At 39.5% G+C, this 24,210-nt stretch overlaps 1 protein-coding gene across 2 annotated transcripts in view; it reads right to left on the reverse strand.

Annotated features, from left to right (window-relative positions):
- The window catches only part of IL16 (interleukin 16), a 31,119-nt gene extending 12,062 nt beyond the window's left edge, over positions 1-19,057 (reverse strand). Inside the window, exons 1-11 of one of the 2 annotated variants that reach the window (XM_026042453.1) lie at positions 19,008-19,057; positions 14,052-14,463; positions 7,755-7,897; positions 7,397-7,505; positions 5,046-5,142; positions 4,476-4,618; positions 3,226-3,336; positions 2,008-2,122; positions 1,700-1,773; positions 1,393-1,606; positions 256-373 (exon numbers count right to left, since the gene is read on the reverse strand). In XM_026042453.1, coding sequence (XP_025898238.1) covers positions 256-373; positions 1,393-1,606; positions 1,700-1,773; positions 2,008-2,122; positions 3,226-3,336; positions 4,476-4,618; positions 5,046-5,142; positions 7,397-7,505; positions 7,755-7,897; positions 14,052-14,463; positions 19,008-19,057 — 1,586 coding nt within the window. Of the gene's footprint in view, positions 1-255; positions 374-1,392; positions 1,607-1,699; positions 1,774-2,007; positions 2,123-3,225; positions 3,337-4,475; positions 4,619-5,045; positions 5,143-7,372; positions 7,506-7,754; positions 7,898-14,051; positions 14,464-19,007 lie in introns of both variants that reach the window. The other variant, XM_026042452.1, reaches the window with a different exon arrangement.
- Positions 19,058-24,210: the final 5,153 nt, after the last annotated feature.

Below are 24,210 nucleotides of genomic sequence, written 5' to 3' on the forward strand. Positions count from 1 at the left end.
TGGATGCCACCCTGTGCCACATGCTCTAGGTGTGCCTGCTTGAGCAGGAAGGTTGGACTAGATGATCTGTAGAGGTCCCTTCCAACCTTAAATATTCTGAAATATTCTGAAATCTGAAATATGCTGTAAATCTAACCGTTCCAGAAAGAACTAGGACCTTCTGCCCAAATAGGTCAAATATGAAGGCATAACATATCTGAGCAATGGAAAACTTCCAGTGTGAGATATCCAGGCAAACATCCACTCTCATCCTACCTGAGTCTTCCATCCATATGTGCCACGGAGCCTGGTGAGAGAGTATGAATAAAAATCCCTGAAATACACTGGAAGTAAGGGATGCTGCACAATCCAATTCCAAGACCAACACCTGCCTCTGAAAGAATTGATAAAGAAGAAACATAAGTAACAGCAAAAGCAAGTAACTAGAGAGTCCTTTTCTAAAATTATCTTCAATTTAATTAATTTTGGATTGTACAAACTAGAATCTTCTTCATGATTGTGCTAATGATTTTTTCACGTGCGAAATAAGCTGCTCTTTTCTCCCCAACCTTTTTTTGTTTAATTTTTTCCTTTTTTTATATGTTTAAAGGGCATACCTGCAATATTGCTTGTTGGATGCATTTCAAGATGCATGCAGATACATTGCAAATGCAGGTTTATTTTAAAAGATGTCTGTGATGACATTCAAGTGACTTTACAAGAAACAAAAGAAAAAAAAAAAGAAGGAAAATTAAGGAGGAAATGTGATGTCTGAATGTTATTTGTGGTACCACCTCTAACCTCCTTGTTTTATATATTGCAGCTTCAGATTTCTGTGAATTCCCCCACTTTGTACTGGGTAGTCTGGCCACATACTGTGTGTTTGGTAAGTCATGCTGTTACCCTATGGAGACCTTGCTTTGTTGCTTTTATGATCCCACGTTTCAAAGTATATTTCAGTCTGCCAATGGCTGTTTATAAATAGAAAAGCATGATGGTTGAAAAAGAGGTGAAAGAAAAACAAATGATGTATGAATGTGTTCTATTTTTTAAGCCATTTTCAGAATGAAACGAACTATTTGAATAATTAAGGATAACAGTTGTATGATGTGCTTAATGGTGGCTTTTGCTGAGGGGTTTATCTTATTGTGTGAAGGATACTCATGTGACAGCTGGATATCTGAATGGAAAAAAGAAAGGGCTGATTGGCTCTTTTGGACAGATGGTATGCAAAAGCCTGCTGTTGATAGATAGTTGTTAACATGGCAGGCACTGAGATCTCATTTAGGGTATTAAAAACCCTTAGCCTGGGGAAAGAATAAAGTTAGTGAAGAAAGACATTTTGAGAGCAAATGAACCCTGTTTGTGAATCAGTGCCTTGTTTGTCCGTGCTCAGTTAATTTTAGCACTTACCTTTGCTTAGAGTAACTTCCATTATGACTCTGTCATTGGGCTTTGTAGCATTTAATGAGAATGCTGTGCTCTCTGAACTGAACGAGCTGTTTTCTTTGGTTATGCATGTACTAGAGCTCAGCGACTGACACAAGTGGGGCGACAGATAACTGGAAGCAGAATGAGGAGGGCTAAAGCTTGTCCTGACTGTAAGTGTGAGAAGACCCTTTTTGGCCTGCAAGAAACAAAAGGAAATGAAAGAATGAGGTAAGCTTATATGTACATTGTGTGTAAAGGCAAAAATTATGCTGGGAGAAGAATACATAACCTTGAATTTTTGTAAAGCATCATAATGTGTTAATCCATGCATAGATTCTCCGTTCAGTTCCAGGATTTCATCACCTGTTTTTAGAAGGAAGAATTACAGTGCATTACTATTACTCCATTGTGTTCACAGTAAGTTGCATGATGGACACAAGTACTCAAAGACAGTCTTGCAAATGTATCGAGGGATGCAGATATAAATGTCACATTGTGTTCATTTCATCTTCATTTAATCTATGCTTAGATAATCTCCCTATTCTCTGAAGGTCTGGTTTGGGAAAAGAGAGGGAAGAAGAAGGAAGGATTTCCCACCTTCTTGTAGCCTTCCATCAGCCGCAGCAGCTCCACCAGGAAAGATGGTTTTGACATAGATGCCTATTGGCCCATAAATGCTGTCTTTTCCTCCAACAATGCTGAAGCCTAAACCCTAATTTAGGGAAGAAAGCAGTGTGTGAGAGTCAGTATTCAGCTCTGAAAATAAATAAATTAACAGTGTATTCTGCAGTAGCTATATGGACAGTGCAAGTTGTCAGAATTGTATCATAGCTACCCTCAAGGGTCAGTAGTAAAGGCAAATGAAAACATCAGCTTAATGCCCTCAGGACTTGGGTTTTGCTTCAGTTGCAATCAATCAGTTATTACAAACGCACAGGAATGTGTGTGTTTTGTTTTCCCCTTGAACTAATAACTTACTTAGAGAGCTTGATTTATTCTTTCTTCTCCTTAATTTTCTTTCTATAAAGGGGATTGATAGAATCAGCATATAAGATCTTGGTATTACTGCTAACCTCAGGCACACAGATGTCTTGTGGTGGGGTACTCTTACCCTCTTCCACACAGAGTTAATGCAGGCTGCAAGTTTAAGCACCACCAACTGATCTGTTCAGGTAGACACTTCTCATGTGCTTTGCCTTCACCTCACCAAGTTTAGAAGGATATTGTGAGACTAAAATACATCTCTGAAGTTATTTAATATCCTCTGCATGAAAAGTAAAAGTAGCACGCTCATGCTATCCTTATATGCTCCCAAAATACAGTCAATATATGATGATCTTGTGTGTTTTATCACATTACATGGAATGACTTCTGACAGTAATCTCACAGTTTAAGTAGTCATTTATTAAAAAATGCAGAACCTTTTAAACAAGTCCAAAAAGATATGTGTTTAAGCTTACAGCTTCTTAATTTTCTGTAGGTGTCTTCAGTGACCTAATTCACCTGTTTTTATGCATAAAGCTCCCTTCTGTCTATGGATGGCATCTATAATTTCAAATCTGCCTCCAACTGCCAATAAGAGGATCAGTGAATGTCAATGCTCATGTTGCTCAGTTGTTGTGGATTTGACCATCAGATCCTGGCCTGCAGGTTCACATATACCCCTCAGAAGGTTAAGAATTTATTGATGGTACCAAATAACTCCTGGCAAAGCCTTAATACCAAAGTCATTTTCCTGTTCTGATGTCTTTGCCGCTTACATTCAGGAAATGAAATAAAAATCTCTTTATGGTAAATCAGCAGAGCCAGCCTCACCTTCCCTTGTCCTTTCATCAACACGATGTTTGAGATTACAGAAGCCTGAGAGCCACAAGATGCCTGCATCAGCTGTGCTGTACTTAGCGATCTAGATGACCTTGATATAGCCTGTGAAAATTGAAAATAATAATTTCGGTGTAGAATGAAACTTTCTTGGAGACAGAGTAGTGCAACTGGTTTGCATCCAATTTTCTTACTGATGATTGATGTTACTGAAGGGTTTTTTGCTTAAGAAAAGACTCAATTCCTTTTCATTTTCGAAGCTAGTTGTTTTTCAGTTGATCAGTTTGCATGGAACCAATGACTGTGCTCAGTAATCTAAGCTTTTCATGCTGAAATATATTTTTGTCACCATATATTCAGGAGCCAGTGGTCTGAATAAATTTTACTCCATATTTTGCGGTCTTAAATGCATAGGACTCAAACTCTCAAGTTCTGCTCACTGAAATTGTCCTGCAGTGACTAAACTAGATTTAACCAGCATGAAATGGCAGTATTGGCTCTTGAAGGTAGTGTGCAGTGCTGTGGAAAGATATTTTGGCTTGTGCTCTCACTTGGTGTTCCACGCCAAAATCCCTTTTTGGCTACTGGGGGTCATGACAGCTGTAATCATCTTTACTTCTAAGAACTGAACAAAGAACCAAGAAATTCCTTCTCCTTCCACAGTCTTGCCACTAGTTCCATATTAGGAATACTGCCATTTCTCTGTATTTGCCTAAAACTGAATTTAGCGCCTGCGTAGGGTCTTCAGAATATTAACTCTGTTAAGCCATAACATGAGGTTCTTTCTACAGCAAAACATACTTTTTTTTTGCTTGCTAACCAAGTGTTTTCCTTATAACTTATCTCCAGCCACRGAGATTTGACCCATCTTAATGAATCTTTAATAATATGCTAATGAAAAACCTCTCCTTGACCATTGCAGGAGTAGGTATTGCAAACTAAGCTAAGTACTGACAAAGGTACTTCCCTGTCAAACGACAAAAATAATTATCTGAGGTTAACTATGTACACAGCTCACCAGGGCTAGAGTTAAGGGATTTAATAGCATTCATTACAAGTCTCAGCAAGTCTAGCACAGCTGTTTACTCAGGAAAGTGAAATTAAGCGCTGTAGAAATATGTGAAACACCAGTCAGAAACTCAGCTTCTGCCTATGCCCAAAGGTGAACATTGGTTTCTGGCATGAAAGCAACCTTATTTGTTCAACACAGGATTTAGAATAAGGGCGGTTTCTAGGGCACTTACTGGCGTTCGGCCTGTGGCGCAGTCCAGCTGCTGGGAGAGCGATTTCCTGGCGGTGGYGAGCGCTGAGGGCGGCCGCTCCCGGAGAGGCCCGGCGCCACGCGGCACCGCGCCGCTTGCGTCCCCGCTCCAGGACGGGTTCACACCTGTGGGGCAGTGAGAGAGCGGCCGAGGTACTCTTACTCAATTTATTAATAACGTTTTGCTCATTCACTCGTTTTCCCAGTTGCCTATCTCCTTTTGAAGGCATGAGAATGATCTTTTTAGTGTCCCCTGTGGCCTTGCTTCCACTCATGTGGCAAAAACCAACCTCCCTATAGTGAAAATCAAACCACCTTAAGATTATCGGCCTATTTCAAATCAATCTTTAAAAATATGAGGTAGAAGCWGTGCACAACCCCCTGATTTTAGGTTATTGTGAGCATCTACTATATATCAGCAATTCCTAGCTGAGGATCCCAGAGTAAGGCCGCGCTAGGGGTGCAGTTTCTTGCAGTATCGTGGCACAGCGAAGTGCCATAGGCTGATCCCAAAAAAAAGTGCAAACAAGAAGTTTTCCTCTGTGTAACTTACTGGTTGAGTTACTGCGAGTTCGTTGACAGGTGGCTTTACTGTGCAGGAAACAGCCATTTTGCATATCGAGCAGCCTTTCTTTACAGGATGACGTTTCCTAAAAACAAGAGACCAGAATGTTGTAAGTAGAAATTGCAGCATATATATATATATATTTATATATATTTCTGCCTAATTTGGCTTGTACAAGTTTGAACCTGAATTAAAGGAAAAAAAAACCTTGAAGCAAAAGTAATTAAGTGAATGGTAAATGGCTTTGCTTGTTATGTGATTACAGCTTGCCAAAGGAATAAGATGAAAATATTCTGGTCTTTATTTGGAATTGAGAGAAAATTAATGGGCATTCTGTATCTGTCAAACTCCTAGTTTGATTTCTTGCTTGACTCTAACTATGTTCGTCCTATTTAGGGATGACTGGTGCTTTGGAGTACCTAATTTGCATCATCTTAGGCCTTATTTCCAAAAGGAAAATGTGTATGCCCAGCTTTGTGCTGGTGTATAGGTGCCTATTCCTGCTGATTTCAGTAGGGTGACTTTGGGTCGTAGGACTTAGGTACTAAAATCTTTGAGGCTTTGGTGTTTTATGAAAATTAACTGCTCCTAATTGGAAACCATGGCCTAGTTTGGAAAATATGGCTACTAATTTTAGCATTTATAAACCTTAAGGTAAAACTTTTTTGGTTACAGGTGTATAAATGCAGATTTTGAAAACAGTTTGAAAAGAAAAAAAAAGATCGCATCAGTTTGTAAGAACAGTTTCCAAGGATGTATAGTTCCTGATATTCTAGTACAGGGAATGTCATTGATTCAGAGGGAATCATAAATATGGAAGAACAGCCTTATTCAATATAGACAGTACTGAAAATTTAAATACAATAAAACCTGAAATATAAAAAGGTTTTGCTTAGGGAAACTTTGAAGGGGCTAGGAAAGCCACAGAACAGCATTAGAGCAGGATCCATATGTTCTAGTGTGTCTGTCAGCAACTAAAACAAGCATTTTCTTCCAAGCATTTTAGTAGTGCTTTTTGGCAATACCTTATCAAGAGCTAAGGCATGGTAATTTTCCTCTTCAGCAGCAGGTGGTGGCATTGCCAAGTAGCAAAATCCTAAGACTTCCTCATGCCTTTCCCTGGAGAACTTTTCAGAATAAGAAATGAAAAAAAAAAAAAATCCTTCAAAAGCATTGTAAAACTGATTTTGTAGTGTTGCCATAACAAGCCAGCTTGCTTGAAAAGCCTATGCTATTAGCTCTTCATTATTTTGATGCAGGCTTGTGTTTAAATGCACAACTCACCTGGCTGTCTCTTGGGTGATATTAAACCACAATAGCTTAATATAGTTCCTCTCTGGTCGCTTAGATTCTTAAAGGAGGAAAAACAAACAAAATACTGGCAAAACCAGCGGACGTCAGGGCAAGACAGTGCACAGCACTAGTCTTAGGGAGAGGCAAACTTTACCACAGCTGGTTGCAGCTTCAGCAATGAGTGTTTTCTCAGCCTAGGATAACAGCAGCAGTCTGTGTGTGACTCTGCTCTAGATAACAAGTGGAAGTTGGCCTTTTTCCTACAATATCTAAGTACCAAGCCTGCAATAAAGCCATGGCAGAAATCCATTCTCTTCAAAATGGCATGTATATAGGAGGAGGCTAACTCTTCCTTGATCATCCTTGAGCCTCCTCCAGAATTTGCAAGTGAAAAACCTTTGGTTCCTCTAGTAGTTTGGAGTGTAGATGGGGCGCCAAGAAGACTGCAATGAAATGAGTTTAATCCAAAGAAATGGACTCTGAAAGTAAGAGGGTCAAAAGGGTTTTTCCACTGAAGGAGTTGGTGGTAATCTGGGGTTGTTGATCTGTTAATGCTGCTGACTGTTTCCCTCTCTCTGTGGCAGACTCCAGTAACATTCACCATGGGACTTTCCTAGCTACAGATGCTAGATCCAAAAAAAAAAAAAAAAAAAAAAAAAAAATCATTCAGTGCAGAGTCTGTTCTCTGGCTTCTGGATCTGTGGATCTTCCCTTGATCTACCTCTGCTTTTGCTCAAATTCTATATGGAAAATTAACTTTCACAAGCCATGTGTTTTTAAAAGAAGGCATTGTGCAGTCCCTGCTAGGAGTTCCCAGGGCCTTTGCCTCTCCATAGCCTCTGTTTATTTGGGAAAAAGCTGTGCTAAAGTCTACCAGAGTCTGACCGCAAGAGGTTGAGGTTTTGTCAGGAAGAGCAAAATCATGTTCTTCAAATGCCTGATGTACAAATTCCCCTTGTCTCTCAAGCAGCTGCTGTCAAATCACCTCACAGTTGCCAGGGGACCACAACTTTCGTACTTACTTTGCTGGCCATCGCTGTATTCACCAGCCGTGTTGTTGACTGAGTGAGAGATTCAGCCTCTCTGCTGGGTAGATTATTAAGTGATTGTCCATGTAGTGTTAACAGTTCATGCCCTGGGCTTTGATGACCAACTCTTAAAAAAAAAAAAAAAAAAAAAATAGCATTTATGTGCACATCATTTTACAGACATAGAAAGTTATGTCACTATTGTGCTTCATATCTTACTGAGGGATCAACTACAATTCTCCCTTTGCCTTGAACATATTGCCCTGTTGTAGATGTTTTGATGCTTGGTGCAGCTCATTTCTCACAAAGTTTATTGTGCAAAATCCATGCAGAGAAATGACAGGCTAACGAGTATGTGTTCCACAGTGTATTGTACCTGCTTGCTGTGCCTCCTGCACCTGCAGTCACCTGGCTGCCCGTGAAGCCCTTGCAAAGACACCTAGAGTTTGGACTTCTGGAGAGCTTTATTCCTGGGGTGCAGTTCCCTGTGGCCGTGCACAGCCTGCATATGCAGCTGTCCTAATTGAGGAAGAAGAAAGATTACATAAAGGAAGATGTACAAAAGATCCAAAAGGTATTTACAGTTATCTTAACACCTTTTTTTTTAAGAAATGCAGAAAAAGCTCTTAGGTCCAGRTTCTCTCCAAGTGGGATGCGAACAGGCCCTAGACACTGTGCAGCTGTGTRAGAACAGTGGTATCTTAAAGTCAGTGTTTTTCAAAAGTTTTCTCTAGAACTTCAGTGGCTTCCGACTACAAGAGGGAAGCATTAGAATAGTATGTGCCTTTGCACAGAGAGGAAGAGAACGAATAATMGACTTTTCATAGTATTTGGATAAATTTTGCCTATGCCAAAACATGGGGGGAAAAAAACAAACATACACCAAAAAAGGAAATCCTTTAGAAAACATGAGATCTGAATGGAAAATAAGTGTATACAAAGCACTAAAAGCTCAACCCCCAGCTGCTGGCTTGTTAAGTGGGGAGCAAGGGAAGCAAAGATTACTGGAAGAGTGTAAGATTCTTTGTCCATTCTGGACTGGTTAAAGATGCARTAGTCTGTGTATTACATATGGAGGATTAATTGCAAGCACATTTGCAACATAGTTATGAATTATTAACAAATGGCTGTAGAAAGATAAATAGTCATATGAGTAAGTAAAGCAAAGAATGGATTGACTAAGTGCACAAAGGACAACACATGTCCAGGCAGCATATCCCTGGAGCGCAAGTACTTGAACACAACAAAATTCTAAATAGATGGCAAGATGGAAGGCTAGCACAYAATTTATATTTAATTTGTCCTGTGTATCTGAGTAACCAATTATGCTGCTCTTAGCTGAACATTCCCTATTGCCCACCACCAGCCTCTCCATCTTTAGAGAAGTGAACAGGGCTAACGAGCACAGTATGTGGTCAAGACCCCAATTGATTTGGCACATAGGGTCATTCCAAGAGATTTATGTGCATCTCTCATGTTAGAACAGCTCAGTGTCAGGGGTCCTCTCTTGCTCACAAGATACAGCCAGCGATCAAGTGTCAGTGCTACTCCAGGGACCCCCARTCAGCATGACATAAACTATATCCAGTAATCTATTGTCCTCTGACAGCACAGGGTAAGCTGTGCAACTGCCTCCCTCACCATCACTAGGTTTCCACTTCTGTCCTAAGCAGAGTTCATCCAGAATCAAGGGTTAGAGCCATTACGACTTTTCACCACAAATCAATAGGGATACATCATACCTACCTGACAGGAAATACAAATCTATTACTTGCAATGCTATTTAGTATTTACAGTAATGTCAATAAACATCAAGTACTTCTAGCAAGTTACAGGTAAGTGTACAAATGTTGACAGAATTCTACTTTAAACCAATCATCTTGAGGTCCAAGGTTAGTTTTGAAACTTCTGTTTTTACTTTTCACCTAAGGTAAGTATCTGAGGAAATACTTCAAATCAGGATTATATTCTGTTGTTGGGGTGGTTTTTTTTACATGTGAAAAGGGCATGGATCAGATACAGATATTCTTTCCAAGAGCCATCAGTTGCAATCATTTATTTAGTCAGAAGGAAAGTAGAAATTAAATTGTATGTTACAGAAAAATCTTGAGAACAAATTTAGTTTAAATCTGTTGTCATTTTTCCAAGTTGGACTACATTTCAGGCAAGCTATGATTCAGTCACCTTTGAGATTCATTTGTATAAATGACTTAAAAGCATGTGTGTGTATATGTATATATATAGGACTAGGGGGGCATGTGGCAAGTATCTGTATGCTATCAGTATCTGTACTTTTTTGGGTCCTGGATATAGATCACTATATTCACATCCAAGTTATTGTGACATAACAGAAAATTAATAAAAGCTGTTCTTTAGAAAAATAAACATTTGACCAATCCATGTGCCAGCAGCCAGTTTGTGCTGGCTTATTTCCTTTTCTTGCTTATTATTTTATGCATAGGAATACTGCTAATGGTTCCAAAAGTAGAGACGTTTGTTTTGCATCCTTCTCCCTTTTAATGTATCTTGCTGGTTTTGCAAGATGTTTTTTAGCTCTGAACCTAGCAAGTGCTGAAAATGTGTTAAAATAAGACTGTCAAGTTTTTTGTGGGGGCAGATGCATTCTAGGTCAAACTTACCTGCTCATTATTGGAACATATGTTTAAATGCATATTAGCTACCTGCAAGCATAATTTCTTGGCTTTTAAGAGGCTTTGCAACCCAGTACTTCAAGACTCTGGTAAAACCTGTATTTGCATTATATTCATCAAACTGAAGGTAAAATAAAAATGTGCAGGAGTGCATTCTAAACACAATCTGTATTTAAACTAGGTCTGCTTTGCTGAAAGATGAAAATCAAAGGTGGAGCTCAAGAGCCCTCTTGAATACATTTGTGTTGCAGGTGAGAGTAAATTAAATTTTCATGTGTTTGCTTCTGGAAAAGTAATCCCTAAATTCAGACCATGTCCCCACCCTCACCCCTTTTCTCATGCCCAATGCAGGGTTGTTTTTCTATCTGCCATTTAAGATATTTCTTTTCCCTTCATGTTCTCATTAGACATTTCTAGCCCAGAGTCCTGTCTGAAAACATCTCATTCCAGATGTTGTTTTGAAAGAAGGGTAACCATGGCATCTGTGGAAAACTTAAAAACTTTTGTGCACTCTTAATGTAAGACACAGTAGTTAGATTGTCTGAAAAGAAATAAAGTGTTATACAAGGCTAGTTCAAGTGAGGTCTTTGACTCAGTTAACTAAGCATATGATAATAAGCTGATTGACTGTTGTTTTCAAAATGGCAAAGAATAAATCAAAAATCTAACAACAGTACAATAGTCAATTTAAACATTTGGCTTTTCTATCCTCCTGACTTGAAATGACTCAGATTTCCAAAATTCAGAGAATACAGCATTTGTGTGGGTTTTTTTTAAAGCCTTTTTTTGTCCTGTCATTTCTAACAAAAAAGAAATGGACTAGGATCTCTGACACAAACTGATATGACTCTGCTGATTCTGATGTGCCCCAGCTGATTCCWTGGCCCTTTCAAAATATTTATAGTAGATGGCAATTCATTTTTCCAGCAGCAAATTCCCTTTGCAGTTAATAAAATGGTAGAAACCAGAAAGTCTTTCGATGATGCAAGGAGCAGGGCATGGGATTCAGGTTCTGCCCTAGATAGACAGCTCAGCACAACAGATGCTACAGACCTTTCTACCCATCGTCTGGGCTTTGTTATGTTTTTCTGGAAACCTTTATCCCAGCCCACGTTTTACAGACACTGTTTTTATATAAAAGCCTCTTTCCCAACTTGCTCGGGATTTAACATGGCACTGATGTTGTGAAAGCAAGAAGGCAGGGAATGCAGAGGGAGAAAACAAATAGAGAAAGAGAGGCTAACATGTAAATATCTAAATAAATGCAGTCTCTTCTCTGACATTTTTTTTTCCATTTTGCCCATGGGCTCATGTTTGAGACATTACAGTCTGTTGCCATAACACTTTTCCTGGTACCAGAGAGCCAGATAACAGGCGCTTGCACAAAGCCAAGTTAAGAAAACTACATTCTGGTGATGATGGAGGGAAAGGATGACCTTTTGCTTTTCTCCTGCTTCAGGAAGGCAGAGACCAAGGGAAGCGAGGACAGAGATATTTCAGAGACTGAGTGCAGACTTGCAGTCTGATCAGTCTGGATCCAACGTGCATTTTCATGCCAGCCCTTCCCCACTGCAATTTATTCTAGATGGTTTTTCACCCTGCCTGCCAGCCCCTCTAGAAGGTAATTCTCAATGTTTTCCAGCGTAGCAGTGGTGCAGTGAGGAGAAACCACAGACCACAAAAGCAGCACTTAACCCCGTGGAGATCCCTTTTCTCTGAAGAATGTGAGTTGATATTTTCTAGTCCTGCCTTTTCTCCCTACAACTGGCATAGCTTCAGGCTTCCTAGCGACACGAGCAGGCAAAGCTATCTTCCTCACTGCTGGTTATGTTGGTGCATCAGGTACACTAGATACCAGGCACTGAAATTTCTTTTTTCTATTTTCAAGTGTTTCTGTTTTTTGGAATGCATAGAAAAAAAAAATTCATTATGAACTGAACTCCCATCATCCAGTATTGCCCACATGATTTGTTGTCTCATAGTAAAGCTGTAAATCTGCAGAGAAGAATAGTGGAATATCCTCAGTGAAAACACAGGAAGAACAATCAGTTTTATCAAGCAAAGACAGAAGCCCTTCAGCTCCAAGTCATGGATTTTCAAAGTGGCACCTGGAAATGAAGAGAGTGTGGTACAGTGGGGTTTGGAGGATGCTTGTCGACTTCTTTCTTAGACAGAGAGGTTTTGAGATTAAGCTCTATGCAATGCCTGGTGCACAGGAAGGTTGTTATGGCAGGCTCGTGCCTTATGAGAGATCGATCAGTCCCTTAATAATACAAGGCAAAGCTCAGCAATAGTGCTATGGGGTGTAGCTTTTAGTAACATTTGTCCTACTTAGCTGAGACGAGACCTTTTAGAATCACTGATGCATCACTCTGGTAGGTATGGAAAATGAGCAAGTAGTATCAGAATGGGTTCATGCCGTTATCAGAGCACTGGAGAACAAATGGTTTATGTCACCATCCACCCAGACTCCTGACCCATCCTGTTGTGTGACAGACATTTCAGCCTGAGAAGGGGATTTAAACCCTCTGCTGTTGCACTGGTCTGCTCAGTGGCATTAGTCCTGAGACATGCTCCGTTCCTCAGATGCCGGTTTGAGCTACCTACCAACTCCTAAAGCGAATGATCTAAACTTCCTTTCTGCAGTAAGATGCTGAGTAGTTTTGTATGGATTTGGATCACAACCATTATTAGAATATTTTGGAGTTATGCAAGCCAGTAGATTGTGGCAGCTGACAGCATCTAAGCACTTCAACTGTGATTAAAAAGAAGAGGGGAGACTCCAGAGAAGCCAGTCTCTTCTTTGCTCTTTCAGGGAAATCAGCAGAATGTATGTGGACTGTTTCCAAAGGGGAAGAGGCCACGTGGTTTTGCAGGTGACTTGAGTATATTTTGGGTCTTGAGTTGGTTTTAGCTGTTCATGTTTTCTGTCCGATTGCAGTAGAAAGTTGGCTTGTTTCTGTCCTCCTGCCTCACGTCTAGAGCACTGACCTGCTGCAGGCTTTGCAATTTTGGGCTGCATGCTGTGGTTGGTAACAGGAAACTGAAGGGGTAAGAAGAGATTCAGATTTTCAGTACCATTTTACCAGTGGGTCTTTAGCTGACAAGATCTGGTTTTAGGTAATTTCTTTCCAAGAGGTAAAATATAATTTATTTCTTTTTATATATTCTGTTTTATGTGAAGGAATCAGTTCCTTCACACAAGGCTGGTAAGTAATGACCAGGTGTTTATTTCAAGCCTTTTCCCTGTGAACTATTTACTGGTTGCATACACAGCCTGTGTACCAGAAGGACACAGAGCATATTAAGAGTCATATCACACCTGTGGTGAGGTCCCCTCTCAGGTGAAGTACACACATCACAACAACAGGTAGAGAGAAAATGAAAAGTTATGATACGTCACTGAGAAGAAACCTTATAAAGACATCTAGAATACATTGCTTATTGTAAAAAATGGTCAGAGCTTTACGGGAAAAAAAAAAAAAAAACTTCATTCTTGATTAAAAAATAATGTTGTAATATGAGACCGTTAGTTTTGCTTTCACATCTCAAGAGACAGTGACATCTCTGGTGGTGTAGAGCTACCACTGCATCCTTCCTGAATCRGAGAGAAAGTCTTTGCTGAATCTCTTGTCTTTCATAATACTAATACAATTCACACTTGCATAGCTTTTGAGCTCACAGTATCACTGCTTAAAAATGCGTGACGGTATAGTGATAGCTCTATAGTTTGAGCTAAGTAATTATAGTGTACAGGTAGAAGGCAGTGCAGCTGTGCTGCTTGAATGCACTGAGAGTGGCCTAGGAGTCACTGATTTTAGAGGAGCATCTATCAGTAGAGTGCAGCAGCACAGCAGGGAGCCACATGCATTCTCATGCTGTCTACACAGAGCAGGAACACTGCAAGCCCATAAGCTCTGACAGAAACAGTGGAAGCCTGTGCTCCTGAGAAACACAAATTAATCCATTTAGAAACTTCTGTAAATGCAATATATAACAAYAAACTATACCAAGTTGCCTACCTTGACAAATAACTTTCTTCTCACGTTGTTGCAGTTTTCATTTGCCGCTGCTTTGCACTGGACCATGCTGGTGATCACGCGAGGAGGGTCAGGTGGGCTGTCTTCTGTTTCTGATGAGCATGGCAGTGGTGTTCTAGAACAGCAGTCAAAATCCTCTTGTCCCCAGTTGGTGGAAATCTCAAAGGAATCGGGGCATTTCTCATCTGGACTTGACCCATCATCGCTGTTTTTGGCATTGCAAAGTATAAGTGATCTTGAAATGGAGCGAAACTTTTTTGACTTCCTGCTCCCAGCATTGCCCTTGCGATCCATCTTCAGAGAGCTAGTGATGCTGCCCTTTTTCCTATCGTTCTCCCATTTGTGTGGCATGATACTTCCAATAACTTTCTCTGCTTCTCTGTAGCTAAATATCCTCGAGGAAAGGAAATATAAAAAGTGAGTTGTAATATACCCCACTTTCCCCCACTTAATAACCTACGCTACTGAAAAGCCCTAATGAATAAATTGAATCAACAGAGCCTTTCAGTCTACTAACAGCCACGTGGTATCTCATGACTTGCTAATTCTGTTTCTGTGCTGTGCTCTACTAAATTCTCCTTCACCTTTTCATTCTCTTCCCCTGCTCCCCAAGCACAATGGAGTGCTTTTAATAAATGTTTTTGATGCTTCCATTGTGCTGCTTCCTTTTGGCTTCTGCTGAATTTGCATGTTGAAATCCCAAATTGAAAAGGAAGATACTTAAAAGCATTATTCTGTCCTCCTAGCCTTATTTGGAAAGAGGAGGCTCCTTCTGAAGCTTAATTCATGAAACCACTATAATTCAAACAAGATTAATCAWATTGTCGAGGTTAAGTTCTTTGCCTGGCACATCTGATTTGCAAGTGGTTTAGCAAAAGCAGATCTTAGCCACGAGAGAGCAAGGAATGTCGGGCTGCTATAAAGCTCTTGCTTTTGCAGACCAGAACTCACTTAAGACTGTGCATTTAACAGCAACAGAGAGATCCATAGAAGCACTTTAGATGTGAATATCTGATKAGGGATTGAACTGTATGAAAGAATACAGCTCCAATGTATCAATCAAAAAAGTGGTCCATTAAAGATATGGTTTGTTTTAGTGTATGATTCAGCATACCAAATTAAAGGAAGAAAAGCAATGGAAGAAAAATATGGAAAAGTTAGGGCTTTTGTAAAATGAGTAGCAAGTATATTAAAATAACAGAAGAACTCTGTTAAAAATCTTTCCCCCTCTCTTTCAGAGCAACTAGTTTTATGGAAATATTTTGTTGGACATGTGTCAGTCCTAGAAAAAAATTAACAGGAACAAGTCTAAATTGATTGCTCTGACTTTCCCACATAGTTTTGATTATCGTTTTCATTACAGAAGCTTTTGTATTCTCTTACAGAATTCTCTTTCAGTAGGACAATAGTTATTAATATATGCTGTCATTCTAGAAAAAAATGCCTGTTGAAACTGAAGGAATTTTAAAATTCACAGAAGACTGTACATGTTATACACCAGATTGGAAACCAATGTAATTTGAAAGGAGATTTTTTTTTTTTTTTTAAGTATAGCACTGAGAGGAAACATAAAAGGTACAATGTGCTATAAACTGAGGTTTTTTTTTCTGTATCTATGCAGAATTGGGTAAGTACATGTGCACTTTGTACCTCAAATGCTACTGGTGATTTGAAAGTGGTGGAAGGCAGATTTTCTTAGGAATTCTAAGAGTTGCAACAGGCTTGTGAGTCTTGACCAATCCAGATCAATCATACAATAAATCTTCAGAATTATATTTTTCTCTTATCTCTCTACCTGCCCCTTATCCCCATACAGATAACCACAGAAATCAACCAAACTGAAAGAAGAACGAAAGTAGATGATGAATAGTTTTCAGTGAGTACCTTTCTGAAAGGACTTTATGGCATTCCTTGAGACGTGCCCAGTTCAGCATGCATCTGAGCTTGTCTGGATTTGTAAAAGAAAGATTTTGCATGTAGCTTTTTCAAGTGGAGCAAATAGGACTTTTTATCTGCCAAGGAGAAGCATGTTAATTTGGTCAGGCATTTTTGGTGATACTCCTATAAATGTTCAAAGATAACTTATTTTCTGTCATACCCATCCTAATAGTGCTCTTCTCTATAGTGCTTCTCTTCCTGAACAAAATCCCTAATGCTTCCCAAAACTCTTGTCCTTGCTTTCCCAAACTGGAACTCCCTGGGTTTCCCAGAAGAATACTWTTCCATTGCAGAATTAAAGTTTAAAAGTTCAGCAAGAACATGTCAAGTTCAACAGAACTGAAGGGTACTCTGCTCTTCTATGCGTCTTTGAGAACGTCTCATCTCCATCACTGTGGGTTCTCAACACTGCATGATCTATCTCCTTCATTTCATTTTCTTTTTTATTGTTTTTGTTTTCAGAGTAGCCTGTTTTCTTACGAATAGCAACATGGATTTGCAGCCATGGGCGAATACAGCTGCAGTGGGAACAAGGACTGCCCACCAGCACAGCCACGGCTCCTTCATGTGCTGAATGAAAGAACATCTAAGCCTATGTGTAAGAGAACAGAGGCTGGAGGGGATGGTGAACGGGATCACATGGAGCTCAGCTTTACCACATGCATTTTATGGTGGACTTCGGGTCTTATTTCTCTAGCATTAATCTCCCGTTCTGCACAACTGAGAGAAGCTGTTTTTCAGAACATCTATTCTGTAAATTATTTTGAAGTACGGAGTTGAAAAGTGCCATGAAATACATCACATAATAATTCTGAGAGATGAAATAAGAAGCAGTTGCTGATGAAATTTAGTCTCAAGTCTGCAATTGGTCATATACTTTTCTGTTGATTATTTTGTTTTCGTTGACTCATCCTTGAGCACTCATCCTTCGTGCACCCATCCTTGTAAATATGTAAGGATTTTCAAGGTTTTGAATTTTTCTGTGTTTTGTTAAAATGGATCATTTTAAGTGTTTTGGTTAACCCAAAACTTAAGGATGTTTTATTATGCACCCACCTATTTGCTGTTTTTGAGTTGAGAAGTCCTTATAAGATTTCCCCAGTGCATTARGAAGTTAATCTTGTAAAGCTTGGTGTTGCTGTTCATGTATATATGAAGGTATTTTAGAGGAAGAAAAACATGAAAACTGTCCCATTAGAAAAGAATGATTTTAAAAAAAGCAGTATAATGGATAGAATAAGGAGAACTTCACACCTTGCTGTTATATTGGAGTATGCAAGTACCTCCCCCCAGCATCTTGATAGGAAGCAGCAGAACTAATGTGCCACAGGTCTGTGCAATGTGTATCACTGGAAAGTCTGCATGGGGCTTGTTGCTTCTTCTGTGATTCTGGCAATCCCTGTTAGATACTGGCAGTAACAATGTTAGAAATTAGTACTGTACATTCAGACCTAAACAACCTTGCCCATGGGGGAAAATTAGAAGAAAAAAGCATTTTGCATTCAAGGATTTCAGTGTTGTACAAAAATAACTGCACTCTTATCTCCCCTAAGAAAGAGAATTAAATAGAGCCATTAAGCACATGGATAAACAGAATAGGTAGTTTAATGGTTGAAATATRGTCCTCTGGAGGTTAGCTTGATAGAATGAAGGACAGAGAGAGATGCAGCACCACTTTCTTACTCTACCTGAAGCTGCTGAGCTTAAGAKGGAGCATTGCCATCATTATTAAATGCTCCAAAAGGAGCCTCTCCAACTAATGCTAGTCATCTGGGATGCAGGAAAGGCATAGAAGCACCTGTTGAAACAGTGAAAGAAACACAGCTCTAAGTGCATCCTGCCATCCCACCCTGCCTGCAGAGCCAGGACCTCGGCATTATGCAGAGAACATATTTTCTACCCCGCTCCATCAGCTGCTTTCCACTTCCCTCCATCCCCAGAGCTCAGTTACCTCTCAGACACCCACGTTTAACCCTGAATGACTTACCTAGTATCTCAAAGCAAGCAAGTGGCTGAGCTGAAAATACACTGAGGAGACCTGATGACTTCCAGTTAAATACTTGCTCTAAGTATTAGGTCACAGCCCAGGTCTCAGCTAAAACTGTATCCTTTCCAGAACTTCTGATTCAGAGTTGCGTAAGTGACAGAAATACAGCAGGCAACAAAAAAAAAACAGTCCATAAGTTTTCCAGTATAAATATCCTGAAATGTTATTTTACCCAGAAAATAGCATCTCAAGTGCCAGAGAAGTTTTATGATTCATTGCCATCTTCCACCAAATTTAATTCAAGGTATTGTGGGCATGGACAATTACTTCAGAGTCAATCCCCCAAGCCATTCATCTTTCTCTTCAGCGCGCTTGCTGCCTGTCATTTTCCCTTGCCAGTCCTATACCTCTAGCGTGCCTGATGCAAGTTGTCTGTGGTTTATAATGCAAACCAAATGTTCCTTCTCTTTCTTTTCTTTCTTTTTTTTTCTTTCTTCCCAAGCTTTATTTTTCCAGCTTTAAGTTTAAAAAGCTCTAACTCAATCTGTCCTTTGCAAACAAAATGCATAATTTGTGCTGTGCCCATTTGGTTCAGATTTTTGGTTGGATATTAAACCGAGCATTTACAAGATACAAATGATTTGATGTAGCTCCCAGACTGAACGATAACACTCTGCTGTTAAACAGACAGTAAGGGAGTCAGATCCGTTCTTTGCTCGCAAGAACAAGATGGGCTTTATATTACTAAGTGCTAAAAGCATGATATCTTGCATCTCATTTTAATCTCGATCTTGTGATCTTTGTCAGATTCATTCCTGAGCAATATTATTACACTGAACTGTTGCAGATGTCTAAGATTTCCACCAACAAAAAGACCTAGGGGTTTGGAAGTTTTCTAATACAGAGCAAGGCATTTTTGGAGAGTTGGATTTACTGTTAAAAAGAAAAAGAAAAAAAAAAAGGCAAAAACTCTCCACCTATTGTAAAATAAAAAATCAAAAGGAGGAACTTACAACAGCGAGGCAGACAAACCTGACTTCTGCAGAAGGCTGTTCCTCTTCATAGGCCTGGCAAAAAAAGACAGAGTGAATAATTGAAAACACTCCCTCCTGCTCCCACGTGATTCAGTTTCAGTAATTCTGCTCAGTACATTGGAACRGAGCTATTGTTTCCTAATTGAAGAAAATGTCAGCGAGGATAGATAAACAAAAGCCATGGGATGCAGTGCTGGGGGAACTGTTTCCAGCAAGCTTCCAGCTACCCAAGGAAGATGAGCCCATTTAAGGAGTCAGTGTCATTTGTTTTTACCCATCGCGCTCTGGTCCTAGGCTTAGGCTAGGGGGGTATGTTAGGCTAACGGTGAAGGGGAGAAAAATTGGTGCTAATGGAGTACAGGATTTCCTGCTGGAGGCCGGGATGGCCAGTGAGCTCCTCGTGATTTTCAGATATTTTAGGCATTAAGCTGGTAAGATTTTCATAGGCTACTTGTGCTCCAGGAGTAAAGGAGCTGCATTTGCATCCCAAACCCTTGCCTTTTTCACCATGAACAGATAGGGTCTCTCTCTGATCTACTGATTCTTACATGGTCACCTCCTTATGGGCTAGATTGTAACTTTATGATCCAAGCTTTGGTAAATTGTTACGCTTTCTGAGGAGTATCCCAGGGAATGGGAACTATTCTTTGGATTCTCAGTTTCCTCTGTTATATCTATATTTTTCTGCCAAGGAGAAGGTTCACTCTGCTCTCATGGCAACTTTTTGCATCCAGCACTGCATCATTGACCATTGCTGGTGAGAGATGTCAGCCACCTTTCTGCCACATCCCTGGGCACGATCAGCTGGTTTTCATCTAACACAGATTACACATCTAACACGCTTTGCTTGCCTGCTACTTCTCYGTTCTGCTCACACACTGACACAATCTTGTTTCCTACTTCTCAATAAGTGAAAGACATCCACTTTCAGTGAGTTTTTGTGATTGCTTTAAGGTAGGCACAAGACAGGGATTTTGTAAATTTAAAAAAAGTTCCAAAACAAAAGTAATTGTCTCTGAAATGATTAATGTTATTTTATTGAAATAAGGAGAGCCACTTTGGAATTTTCTCACAACCTATAAATCCTTAGGCTTTTCCGGGAAATGTAGACACAAAACTGAATTTTACACTTGGCCCCATGTGGTTATGGAAATGGTCAACAAGAGAGTGCTTAGACACCTGCTACCTCTGTGTGTTCTGTGGATCTAAGATACTGATTTTACTGGTCTGTCACTAAACTCACAAAAGAGAGAGAAAGTATAAAATGGGTTTAAAATATTTTTCTGACATGGATTCATGTTTATTGGTCCCCTGTGACCTCTAGAGAAAATCTGTGCTGTGAAGACAAACATCTGCCCCACGAGAATGACATAGTTGGAAAAAAAGCAAAGCTTGCTCTGCTGTGTACGTCAGCTACAGTAGCACTGAAATCCTATGTTCCTGTGTTCCTAAGTTATATATAATATAATTACATAATTGTGGCTAGCTTATGTTTAAACTGCTTAGAAAATGAAGAGAATCCAGTCTTGTTTTCCTAGCTGGTAAGATTTCAGGATATCAGTTAAGCAATGGACATCTAATGTAAAGGATGTAGTTTGACCTGAATGATAGTAAATGTGGAACATTTATCATACTGTTTTAAATTCTGATGTTGTAAATGAACCATGATTTGGCACTGAGCAGCGAACACTGGATATCAAGTAGCTTTCCTGGAAAGGAGAATTAGGAAGCTGATTTTGTGTTTTCTAAAACAGTTCTTMACAGCTTATTTGAATAGAGAGGACAGTGACCTGATATATAAGTTGGGATTTTATGGTTCTGCTACTGTAAAATGAAATATCAATGAGAAGAAGTCATACTGTTTACCACTGGCTTGCATGGTAACACACACATGCTTTTGTTTAGCAGTAGAGAATTCATTCACACAAAAATCTTAACAGCCTCTGAGTTTTGATCCAAACTGATTGAGTCGGAAGCTTAAAAGCATTGGAAAGGGATGTTTTTTTTTCTTTTTTTTTTCCTCCTATTTCTTCCCATTGTCACATGTTGTTGCACTTCCTGACTGTGGGCTATATTCTGTAGTCCTTAAGCCTTTGGGAATTTTGTTCATGTAGAATCTGGACTTCTGCCAAGGCCAGCAGCAGAAACCTAAATATCACAAGGAGGGACTGTTTTTCATGATGTTTCACTCAAACGTTTTTCTTTTTTTTTTTTTTTTTTTTTAATCTTCTCTGTACAGTAATTGTCAGTGCTCAGCGGTGAACAGAAAAGCATGTTTTTAGAAGCCATAAGGAAAAAGGGGAGAGAGAAAACCTCTGCTGTGCCTGCCGTGTTGCAGTAATGGTATGCTTTGATACTGGATCTTGTGGTCAATCTTCATTACTTAGCTGAAAGGCATCATATGAGAAAAAAAGCGCACTGATCACTGATCAGAGGGTGGATTTTTTTATGAAAAGATTGAGTTGGTGTGGACTCTCCTTTACAGAAAGCAGATGCCTTGATAGAGGTTCATGAAATAATAGGCATTGTAAGCAAAATCAGCTGGGTTCCCTTATTGTATTTTTGTGAAAGGAACAGGAGAAGAGGAATGTAGCAGAAACAAGAGAGTTCAAACAAATAAAAGGAAATACAATCTACACCATAATTAATGTGTGGAGCAAGAAGAGAGCAGAAATCATGAGCCCTTTGAAGTTAGCTATTTTGTCTTTGATTTTAGTGGGACACAGATTTTCCCCAAGAGGTAAGTAGATGAAAATAGTATCTGCAGTAAAGGGAATAACACATTGAAGGGGCAGCAGCCTTAGCTTCAGAATAAAAGTCACGCTCTGCCATTCACAGGTAGGGCAGTACGTCTGTCCTGGGATGGGGTCATAGTTCACCCCTTAATGGAAACCCTTTTCTGAGATGTGGAGTTAGTCCCTATTGGAGATAGAGGAACAAACTCTCTGCCCAAGGAGGTTGTGGAGTCTCCTTCTCTGGAGATCTTCAAAACCTGCCTGGATGCTGCCCTGTGTCATATACTCTGGGTGTCCCTGCTGGAGCAGGGAGGTTGGACTAGATGATCTCTAGAAGTCCCTTCCAACCTTAACCATTCTGTGATCTTGTAGATGTAGAGTGGTCACAGGACTTTTTTTTTTTTTTTTTTTTTTCCTTTAATAGTAACAGTTCTCTCTTTTGCCAGACTAAAATCAAGATGTATTTCGAACCAGAGCAGATACAGGAAATGATCCCTCTTCCCCCAAAATTATTTTCTCACCCCAAAGGTAGGTTCTGGAGCACAAATATACAACTGTTCAGTGCTAAATGTTTTGCCTGTTGCTACTRGCAATAACCTTTCTCCAAAAAAGAAGCATAGAAACTTAAACACAACATTGSTAGCAGGCAAAGCAACTCTAAGCAATGGTGGAACTTCAGTTCTGATCTCCACCCAACTCCAAATACTCCATGTGCTCATAACAGAGAGAGCCAATAGTTTGAAATGTTCTCATTTTTGTCCTCTCCTTACAGTACCCAGCAAACCAATGAAGTAGTTGTGCCTTAAACACTGTGACAATTTTCACACRTTCCCATGTTCCAGGCAACGAGTTATATTGCAGAGGACAGTCATCCCCCTCTGCTGCTAAGCCAGGATTAGATTAGTCATCTGTGTCTTGGATTTTGTAGTTTTCCCTCTGCCCTTCTATCCATCAAAACATAGCAACATAGGAACTGGCACACTGAGTCACAATGTAAACACAGTTCATCCTCCTCCTGGCAATAGCTAATGCTTCAAAGGAATTACCTCGCAAAAAAAGGCAATTAAGAGAACTTGCTTTCAAGAAGAGTTTCCTCCTAGCACCTTCTTGGTAGAGTAGGCTGGCACTCTGGGGTTTTGTATGTATTCCAAAGCTGTTGAGGCTTTTCACATTATGATTGGATGGTCTTGTTTTTAGCAGAAGCTATAAACTGACCATAATGGATAAGTATTACATTATCTCAAATTAGGTAAATCTCTTTCCGCTTCTTTTTGTCACTTAGTACCTAGCTTCTGCAAGCAAGAATGAAGAACTTTTTTTTCTTCAGAAGATGAAATAAATCCCATGTAATATAACTATAAATCATCCTTTTCTGTCTCCCATCAAGTTTTTGATTTCAAGGGTATCCAGAGGCAATGAGTTTCATGTGTTACATGTACTTCTAATTATTTTTGATTTTTTACCTCTAAGATTTGTTCAGTGGTACTAAGAAAAATATCTTCAAGTCTTTGTAATTGATCTCTGTATCATCCTCTATGCCCTAGGTTACTTTTAACTTTTCTTCTGCCCCTTCTCATCTCTCATTTTTATGCTTCTTTTCATATGCTTGTATCTCCTCCTTTTTCTTCAGGTCCTTTTTTAAAATCAACTTCCTTTTGTGCTTTTTTTTTTACCTGACTTTCTTATGATGGCATTTAGGTCTGCAGCTTTTCAGTTTGTCAATGAATTGTCTTCCAATGAGTTAATGCAAGTTCCTTGAGCTCATCTTCCCAAATACGTTGTTTGTATTGCATGATGTGCGTTCACACTCTGCATGATTGCTGACCATATTCCAGTGTTACTGCTTGTTGTTGTTGTTGCATAYCTACAGAGTTTTGGATGCAAAAAAAGTAGCATACATGGTCTACATAAACACTGTATTAGGAGCATGCATGACTGAAAAAAAATACAGCATTGGCTGTGTGAAAAGCATCGCTGTGTGTAGTCAGGTTATGGTRCTTGAAGGACAGCAGGAATGATGCTCTTAAAATGTTTCTGGTCATTTATTATTTTAATATTTTTTGTGCTGTGCCTAAAGACCATGTGGAAGTGATTATTCTGGGCTTAGAGAAACAGTACAGAATGTTTGTGTCTACAGTATGAAGTTGCTAAATGTGACGGGACTGTAGGCAAGGTCCATCAGTTTTTCAAAGCAATTGACTAATAAAAAGTTTATTACTTATTGCAGCACCAGAGTAGTTTTTTTTTTTTTAAAGTGAACTCTATGGTGTCATTCTGATTTTAGACAAATATTTTTAAAAGTTATGACTTTACCTCTTTATTCTGCATTTCCAGTTGCATAAGGTTCCTTTTTCATCTGTCCTTGCATTCCTCTTGATTTATATTGCCCTGAACTGTAGGCTGAATAAGGGGCCCTTTAGGCTGAATGAAAGGGGAATTATCAATTG

The sequence above is a fragment of the Nothoprocta perdicaria genome, unplaced genomic scaffold (assembly GCF_003342845.1).
Source record: "Nothoprocta perdicaria isolate Ctin4 unplaced genomic scaffold, notPer1 scaffold_302, whole genome shotgun sequence".
NCBI classification, from domain to species: domain Eukaryota; kingdom Metazoa; phylum Chordata; class Aves; order Tinamiformes; family Tinamidae; genus Nothoprocta; species Nothoprocta perdicaria.